Consider the following 10,079-nt stretch of genomic DNA (forward strand, 5'->3'; position numbering starts at 1 on the left):
ATAAAAGCCTGGTCTCTTATTGAAATACAGACGTTTGGATTTGAACCGATGTTCCTAAAGTGCAAAAATTCATCCAAAATTCCCTTTTCTCTGACCCTTGAAAAAGTGGAAGTGCTCAACATACAAACACAACTCTTATCTGTTTCTTTTCAACAGATTTCAGCCTCCTGAAATAAGGAAGAAGGTGAAAAGAGGAAGTCAGGAGTCAGATGTCCTGAATACGCTCCATCTCTGAGCTTTCCTCAGTGTGGCGCCACAGTGTTTGATACCAAACCCATCACTTTCAAAGAAAGGATTTTAAAAACGATCACCTTTTGGTTGTTTTGCCAAAATTTGCCACCAAACTGAGTGGCTTGTTCTCGTTAGTTTGACCAAGCTGCTCTGTCTAGACAGAACTGACCAACACAACATTATTTTTCATCTAAGAGACAAAGTCAGAGCTCCATTTTGCCAAAATGCCGGAGCTTAGCAGCAACTTCACCACCATGATGCCAAACATCACAAGCTGGACTGCTGGCGACTGCCCGCCACCGCGAGTCCGCCTGGAGCGCCTCATCCTGCCGCCTATCCTCACCATCGACATGGTGCTGGGGCTGCTGGGAAACGCTGTCGCCCTGTGGATCTTCTGCTTCCGACTGAAGACCTGGAATCCCAACAACTTGTTCCTCTTCAACCTGGTGATCGCTGACTTCCTGGTTCTAGTGAGTGTGCCGCTGAACATCGATGCCTTGATCAGGGGCCACTGGGTCTTTGGAGACGGCTGGTGCCGCATCAACCTCTTCCTGTTGTTCGCCAACCGCTCAGCCAGCATCGGCCTCATGACTGTGGTGGCCATCTACCGCTACTTTAAGGTGGAGAAAGAGTTTACATTCTATTAAGTTCATTTTTTACACTTTGTTTGCTCATGAACCGAGCTTACCCAACTCACCTATGACTTTACAGTATCTTAACTCCAATATCTTATCATCAGGGTGGAATTACATTAATCAAGAGGCATGACAGGCAGTTAGTCTTCACCTGGATTTTCCCTATCTATAGTTTGGAAGGTTGGGGCTGTTAAGTTGGAGTCTACATTGGCCAAAAATTGCTGCTAGTTTTAGTTTAATAAACATTTCTCAGATGGGGCCCCTGCTAAAAAAAACAGCTTAGACCAGTTCATGATGGTCATGCTGGTTTTTGATGGTGACCAGCTTAAGGTAGGTCACCACCTTCAGGATGGTTTTAGCTGGTGGCCAGTTTATGATGGTTTTTGCTGGTTTATGCTGGTGACCAGCTGGTTTTGAATGGTCGTTTTTGCTGGTGACCAGCTGGTTTTGAATGGTGGTTTTTGCTGGTTTATGCTGGTGACCAACTGGTTTTGAATGGTGGTTGTTGCTGGTGACCAGCTGGTTTAGGCTGGTGACCAGCTTAATGATGGTTCTTGATGGTTTATGCTGGTGACCAGCTGGTTTTGGCTGGTGACCAGTGTCTGATGGAGCTTCTTGCTGGTTTTGGGTGGCAATAAAGTTCCTTGTGATCATTACATTGATTTTGAAATTAATGCACATGGTTAAGGTTAGATTTTGACTAAGTAGACCTAATAAGAACTATAATAATGGACAAAAATAAAACTGACAGACACCAACATTTTGCAAATACTTTACATTTTTTATTGAATACATCACTTTGAAAAGAGTGGGGGAAACCGTCTTACACGGCTCAGTGGTCTATGTGGGTGTGACCTCCCAGGTTCGAATCCGACCCAGGACCTTTGTCAGATGCAGAGCTGGTCTAGAGGCAGAAATAATATGATTGGTTGAGTTAAACCTTAGTGGGCGGAGCCAAAGAACCAGAAAATTACAAGTACAAGTTACCTAACTGACAAACTTCAATGGCAAAGAAGGAACTCTGAATTAAAAATATATAAACCACAATTCATTCATGATGTTGAAGGTCAGCAGCTAGCTAACTATCTTATCTAGCTAGCTATAGGCTAGTATAGCTAGTTTGAACTTGAAGGTCAGCTAGCTAACCGAGATTAGGGGTTCCCAACCCCTGGGCTGCGGACCGGTGCCGGGCCGCGGAGGTGCTACTTCCGGGCCGTGGAATGGCTGCAGAATTATAATTTTCTTTATCATACTTTTTTTTTTCAAAAAGTGTTTAATTTTCACACCTACACCAGTCATGTTATTTCATCCAAAACATCAAAAAATCGAAATTAGTTTCTTTGACTAGCGGCAGCCCTGTGATCGGTGGAGTTTTGAATGTCGGCTTGGCGGTTCATTAGTTCGGTTCCGAACTGCACCGCACATCGCAGTGTACAGGCAGAGATGAGCGGGCCTCAGCAAACCTCCATGGAGGCTGTTCGGGTAAAAGAGATGGTGATGCACAACCGGAAAATGTTACCAAAAAGAAAAGCAAACAAACGTCGCTGCAACAAGGGCTTCATATCTCGTTGCTCACCGAATTGCCAAAGCTAAAAAGCCCTTTACAATCGGAGAGGAGTTAATTCTGCCCGCTGCAAAAGACATCTGCCGTGAACTTTTGGGGGAAAAAGCAGCTAGCATGGTAGGAAATTACTGCCACTAAGAACAGACTTAGAAGCAGACTGGATGTGAGGAATACCCTGCGCATCTCATTGTCAACCATCACGCCCCGGTATGATGTTCTTGTGACCCCTGGGCTTGCTTGCCGGTGTTACACCGAATTTGGTGACCCATCAGATTCTGTGACCTGCAGTGTTGGTTAGGCTGGTTAGGTTTTTTGGCATGAGGAGTGAGATGGTTGGGGTTAGGGTAAGTATCAGGGCAGGTCACAGAATCTGATGGGTCACCAAATTCGGTGTAACACCGGCAAGCAAGCCCAGGGTCTCACTGACACGAATATCAGTAAGTTTATGCTCATTAATATTTGTAAAGCTAGCTTGACCTCTACATTTACTTAAATGATAGGCTGAAATCACTGTGTGAGTTGGGTATTGAAGTAATGTCTTTAGTGACGAAGAAATGTCTAATTCTGAAGCGGTCTGACCGTTGAAATAGGCTGTTATTTACATAAAATTAGCCTTTGTTGCCACCCGCTGGTGAGTAAATATGCGCAACTAAAACCATTGTAAATTAACCATTGTAAAACAATAATAATAGCCTAATAATAGCCTACTTTTTAAAATGCACTTTTTTTTTGGCTACGATGCATATTAAAATTGACCACCGGTCCGCGATTGTTTTTTTTATGTACGCGCCGGTCCGTGGCACAATAAAGGTTGGGAACCCCTGACCTAGATAACTTAGTATGGTAGATTGTATTGTTTCAGTTAGCAGCAGAGCGCTAGGCTTCATAATATTAGCTTCCTCCCCCCTTACCTCTCGTCTTTTTCACTGAGCTTCAGTCTAATGTTACTTAGACAGAAAATCTGTGGTTCTTTGGCTCCGCCCACTGAGGTTTAACTCAACCAATCAAATTATTTCTGCTTCCAGAGCAGCTCTGCCTCTGAGAAATCCTCCTAAAACACCAATCTGTCCTTGTATTGCTCTTCATCATTGAAGTAAAGTGGAGTCACTGGGTGTTTCAGGTCTTTCAACATCAGATTCCCTTGGTCAGGTGACCCAGTTTGTTGATCAGTCTTCAGTTTGTGACCCAGCAGGAAGTGTCGTATTCAGTCTTTCTGCAGCCTTGTTATATTATAAACTATCTAAACTCTCTTTTTCATTCTCCTCTTCTTCCAGGTCGTCCACCCCCATCACCGGTTCAACCGCATGAACAAGAAGCAGGCTGGGTTCGTGGCGGCGTTCATCTGGCTGCTGATGATTGGTCCTCGGGTTCCCATGCTGGCCTACAACTGCATCAAGGGCAGCGGTATCAACACCCAGTGTGTCTTTTTCAATTCCTACAGCGAGCCGTCGCGAGCCATCATCATCCTGGTCGGGATGCACCGGATCCTGTTGGTGCTGGAGTTTTTCATCCCGCTGGCCATGCTGCTGTTCTGCTCCGCCCGGATCTCCTGCATCCTGCGGCGGCGGCAGATGGACAAGGCTCAGAAGGTGCGCAGGGCGATGCGGGTGTGCGCCGTGATCGTCGGGGTGTTCGCCGTGTGTTTCCTGCCCGGGACGCTGACGACCATCGGGCTGTGGATCATCCGATCGTACCGGCCGTGGGACTGCGCCTCGTTCTACACCTTCACCCAGCTCACCATCGTGTCGTTCGGCTTGAACTTCCTGAACTCGGCCCTGGATCCCATCATCTACTGCTTCTCCAGCTCCATGTTCAGGAAGGCGCTCTGCAGCTCGCTGCCCGCCGCCCTGCGCTGCGGTCGGGGGACGGGCGACGGCGAGGCCGCAGCGGCCTCGTCTGGAACTCAGTCAACAGCGCAGCAGGAACTGTGAGGGCCGACAGAGCGCGTGAGGCGATGGCCGAGGCCCCCTTTAAACTTGTCCTAATTTATTCCCCCTCACCCTCCTTTCACCTCTCTCTTTCTCTTTTTCTGTCTCTCTGTCTCTCTTATTCTCCACTCCAGTGTTGTCGTCATTTCAGGGCTTTTGGTTTCTATCCAGATCTGTTTTTTTTCTCCTATGTTGAAAATGAATGGGATTTTAGTCAATCGTTCTGTTCGTAAAATGTGTGAAATAATGTCAGTAGAAATGACATACGCACAATGTTATTACAGAGTCATTACCAAGTTAAACATATTTTAATCCGTTACTGTATTTTTAAAAACTATTTTTCTAACAGCCATGGTGTGGAGGGTTAGGGTTAGGGTTTTGGAGGTTGTGCTTTAACATAATTTTACTCCTCTATTCATTTTCACATTAGACTGAAAGGGGGCGGGGCCACAATCCCTTATATGGGACGAAAAATGATGTCACACCTGAGAGGACAACTGGCTCGCCATCTGTCTCACTCTCTGTCAACCCATCTTCCAAATAAGGAGGGTTGAGGGAGAGAGAGACAGTGTGTGTGTGTGTGTGTGTGTTCTCCACACACACACACACTCCACACCTGTGTTCTAACGATTTGCAGGTGTCCATGGCAGTTGATGACATCACCCCCTCTGAACATTCCGACATCAGTTTGTGTTGGAAAATACATCGCAATAAAACTCAAATATCTCAAAAACTGTAAAACCTATTGCATAGAAAAGTAATAGCGCACTTCTCTGCAATCAGCTGAATGTTTTGATGCGTAATGTGTATCTGAAGTGTAGAAACTGTGGGAGGAGACGGGGACGAAATCTGTCACTATGTCTGCGAGTTCTGGTCTATTGAAGCGTCTGTGAAGCATGGAAATACAATAGTTGGACTTGTGAGTGTATCTATACAAAATGAATTTAAATTCAATATATTGTATGATCTTGTTATTTGTTGCGACAAAAGTTTGCTGATGGTGATCAATGAATGAATTTTGACAACCTTTGTTCCTGAAGTTGCTCTGCAGCCTGGTTTGTTGTCCGTCTTGTCAGCTCTGTGCCTATTAATGAATATATAATTAATGAATATATAAAAAATAACCTATCTTTATTGTGCCAGGAGTTCAGTTTCCTGCTTGAAGCCACGGACTGAAACGAAAAAATGTGAGGGGGCCCGTGGTTGAAGACAAGGATGTCCTACTCTACTGCTGTTATTTTGCTGATTTTCAGTAAAAGTGCTGCTGAACTGGTGTCTAAAACCCCAAAATCGGTGATTGTGTGTTATCTGTTGCTGCGGCAGAGGAGACTGGAGAATTGTTTCTTTCTCTCTCCATTCTGAAATCACACCTTTAGCACATAAAGCGATGTGCTTTATGTGTTGTTTCAAGGGCCAGTAAGTGATTTATGTCTATCGCCCTCTATCGGCAGCCAGTAGGAACTGCAGCAACATCGACAGATCTCTGGCACACCTTACTCATGTTTCCACAATTAATAATCATGTAATTTGCCGATATTGAAGTGTTTGTGTCTTACACACCGAGCAGCTGAAAGGCTTCTCCCAAATCTGGGCGATATACCGAAAGTTGTCCAAAACCGACACTGGCACTCTCTCACTGACCAAATTTCCTCCATGGCGGTCTGTTCTTGTTGGTTGTATATTTCATTTTATTTCCCTTCTTTTTTTTGATTTCATTTGTTTTTTTCTTTTCTTCTCTGATTTTATATCCTTCCTTGACATGTTAGAATTTTTTGCAAAAATTACACCTATTCTGTACTGATACGTTCTTCTTCTTCATCGTCTTCTTCAAAAAGTTCTGGGTGAGAAAGGCCTGGCTTCTCCGTAGTGAATGTGACAGAAAAAGTTACAGCCTGCAGAATCAAACATGACAGGGATTTCATTTCCATATTTAAACTATTCTGCTTTATTGACTGTAAACACAGACTGCTGAGGAAGATATCGAGTTTTGTTGCTATGTATTTTATAGATTATAACCATATCTAATCAAATATACTGTTGTAGTAACATTATACAACATGAATTATCAATGGAAATTATGTAATATTTGTCAGTGTAAAATGTATGTAACTTATTTTGTTGGTGTTTGCTGTACAAAAGAGAAATAACTGTTTTCAGAGCAGTTGTTAATCTGACCGGCTGTTTCTGTGAAAGATGTCTCGTGCGAGGCTTCTTGGCTGCCTTCTTTATGACATTCATGATACTTTTTTCAGAGGTTTACACCCAAAATAACAAGTTTTGTTAAAAAAAAAAAAGAACTCTTACAGTACTATGTTTGACATGAGGATTGTGCTTCTGTGAAACTCATCTGTGATCACTTGAGAAATTGCTGTTTTCACATTAAAATGCATTTGCAAAGTGCTTTGTGTTGTTCTTAAAGCAGACAATGACGGCTTATAATGATTTATAATCAGCTTATAATGTTTTATATCTGCTTGTAGCTTAGTCATTTCATTACTTTACTTAAAGCAGTCAGTGACCACTTACAGTTGCTTATAATGACATTATAAAACATCATAACAAAAGTTATAAGTCATTCTAAGTTGATTGTTACTTAACCTTATTACTATAACCATATTATAAGGTGTAACTTCAATCATTATAATGTATTATGACAGTTTTGTTGATCGTTATCCACAATGTTTATAATGTATTATACCTACTGGTATTATAATACACTATGATCTTTGGCTGTAATTATAAAGTGTTATGATACATGCTGCTATAAGTTGTTATGAAAAAGCTTTATAACAGATTATGAGCAATGTTATATAACATTATAACTGTATATGCATAATTATAACTATACTTATAATGCATTATGATGGCATTATAATGTGTTATAAGTATGATTATAATGTATTATACACACGGGCTTCATAGAAAGTGTTATCCACTTTTCTTCTCAAAGGCACAAAACAAACATCCAACAATCTGTACAATAATCTCTGTATAATAAATCAAATTAAGAGAGAAATCTTGAACTCCTGACAACATGAACACTCATAGCTAGTTGAAGCCTCTTCTGGTTACTTCAGAAGCTGTTTTACACGCCCAACAATTAACGATATCACTACAGTACAATGAGCACAGAAACAAGTTTTCAGCTCACATTACAAATTATACTGATTGGCCTGAAGAGGGCGCTATGATTACAAGTCAAAAAAACTCAAACCTAATATCTCAGATACTGCCAGGGTGATTCTGACAAAACTTGGAGCAGAGCTGAACTGAATCACGCAAACTGAATAACGTGGAACCTTTATGACGGAAACTTATTTTACTTAAGAAATACTCAGAGGTCTGCAAGGCAAACCACACGTCTTCTGTGGAAAACCAGTCATGTGATCAGGCTAGTGGTGATTTCAGAACTTCCTGAATCAGTTTTTACTTTTGTGTATTGGTCCTGTCGGCCAGTGTTTGTCTGACTGCCTCAGCGCCGCATTTCATCTGAATGCCTGTTGAAATCCTGAGCTGCAGACTGAGAGGAAATGTGACAACATTTTACCCAGCAGCACCCAGGCTGCAAAAAATAACAAGTGACTTTAATTTTAGGTCAAATTATTACTAATGCAGTGCTGAAGTGTCAGTATGAACTTGTTTTATGATATTGTAACATGTTCTGAGACATTTACAGCAGTGGTTCTCAACGGGGGGTCCGGAGACCACCAGGGGTCCTTGATGAGGATCCAGGGGGTCCCCAGCAAACTGATGAATTGTTAAACTTCAGCATTATTTAATTTACAAGAAGTGAACACAGTTAGAGAATGTAGAGGAATGACTGTTCTGATCATAGTTTCTCTGTTATCTCTCTACCTACAATACAGAGAGTCATGGAATTCTGGACAAAATCATATCTGATAATAAAAATATTCTCAGATTTGGGTTCAAGAGACAAAATCTCATCAAATGGGGGTCCGTGGCCCTAATGTGGACTGAATTTGGGGTCCTTGAGGTTGAGAATCACTGATCTAGACGACCTGATTCTCATGGCCCGTTCGAAAGAATTGGCTATTTTCCACACAGTGCAATTGGTGCAGCACTTAACCAGGTTAGGTTTTGCCATCAATTGGGAAAAGAGCGCACCCATGCCACATCAACAGGCGGTGTCTTTGGGAGTGCAGCTGGACTCCGCCACACTACGGGCATGAGTGTCAGAACCCAGACAGACGGCCGTGTTGGAGGCGGTTCGGCGGGCGAGACGGGGCGGAACGGTGACGGCTTTGACCGTCATGCGGCTCCTGGGTCTCATGGCGGTGGCTCACCCTGTGGTTCCACTGGGGCTGCTCCATATGAGATGCCTTCAGAGATGGTTTGCCAGATTGCGTTTGGATCCATGACGTCACAAACGGCACATGGTGACCATTCCCCCGACAGCCAGGGAGGACCTGGCGTAATAGGGGACCCCCCAAATACTGGCGGAGGGAACACCGCTGGGGAGAGTGACCTCCTACGTGTCGGTGTTCACAGACGCCTCCCTGACGGGTTGGGGGGGAACCTGCCTGGGGCAGTCAGTCGGTGGTGTGTGGCCTTCAGGGACAAACCACCACATCAACCTACTAGAGCTGACTGCAGTCATGCTGGTCCTACAGCACTTCCTGCCTCTGTTACAGGGGAAGGATGTGCTAGTGAAGACCGACAACCGTTCGACAGTGGCCTACATCAACAGACAGGGCGGAGTACGATCCTCATCGTTGTTAAAGGCTGCCGAGAACCTGTGGCACTGGGCCACAGAGCACCTCCGTTCTCTCAAGGCGCTGCATATTCCATGCCTGGAGAACACGGGGGCCGACCTCATGTCGAGGGGCGGCCCCTGGAGGACGAATGGAGATTGCATCCCGACATAGTGGACCAGATTTGGTCCCGATTCAGGAAGGCGGAAGTGGACCTGTTCGCCACCCGGCAGAACGCCCACTGTCCCCTGTGGTTCTCTCTGTTTCCCCGAGACGCTCCCCCATTGGGGGTGGATGCGTTCGGACACGCGCCATGGCCAGGAAAGCTGCTGTATGCTTTTCCTCCCCTCCGTCTCATTCCTTCCCTGCTGGCGAGAGTGAGAGTGGAGTGACTGTCGCTCATTCTGGTGGCCCCGGACCGCACGACGGCACCGTGGTACACGGAGATGAGACAGCTGCTGGTGGCTCCACCCTGGACAGTTCCCCAGTTTTGGGGGGCATTGTCTCAGGCGAACGGAGCGATAGGTGCGATGCCCAGCCTGGGACAGCCTCTCAAGGTTTGGTTCCTGAGAGGGACAGACTGATGCGTGCTGGACCTGCTACGGATGTGGTGCAGGCCATCCAGCGCGTGAGGGCTCAATCCACCATTGATAGTTACAAGGCAATTGGATCTGTTCTCTCTTTTCTCCAGTGCCTGCTGGAAAGGCGGTTGGCGCTCTCCACTAATAAAGTGTATGCGTCGGCAATCTCTTCCTGCCATGAGGGGTTTGGAGAGAGGTCGGTTTTCGGCCACCCCCTCATGAAGCGTTTTTTGCAGGGGGCTAGGAGAAAACGCCCAGTGGTGCATTCCACTGCCCCTCAGTGGGAGCTGCCTTTGGTCTTGGAGGCTCTTTCTAAGGAGACTTTTGAACCGCTTACGCAGACTTCTCTTAAGCTGTTGTCGGTCAAGACAGCTCTGCTGCTTGCTTTGACCTCAGCTAAAAGAGTGAGTAACTTGTGCGCTCTTTCG

The 10,079-nt window shown here is 44.9% G+C and overlaps 1 protein-coding gene across 1 annotated transcript; it reads left to right on the forward strand.

Moving 5' to 3' along the window:
• The first annotated feature begins 455 nt into the window (after positions 1-455).
• Positions 456-4,361, forward strand: LOC139921579 (hydroxycarboxylic acid receptor 2-like). The gene is made up of 2 exons (XM_078290906.1): positions 456-851; positions 3,705-4,361. The coding sequence occupies exons 1-2, from the start codon at positions 456-458 to the stop codon at positions 4,359-4,361; spliced, it is 1,053 nt and encodes a 350-aa protein (XP_078147032.1).
• The last annotated feature ends 5,718 nt before the right edge of the window (positions 4,362-10,079 follow it).

The sequence above is a fragment of the Centroberyx gerrardi genome, chromosome 20, assembly GCF_048128805.1.
Source record: "Centroberyx gerrardi isolate f3 chromosome 20, fCenGer3.hap1.cur.20231027, whole genome shotgun sequence".
Lineage (NCBI taxonomy): Eukaryota > Metazoa > Chordata > Actinopteri > Beryciformes > Berycidae > Centroberyx > Centroberyx gerrardi.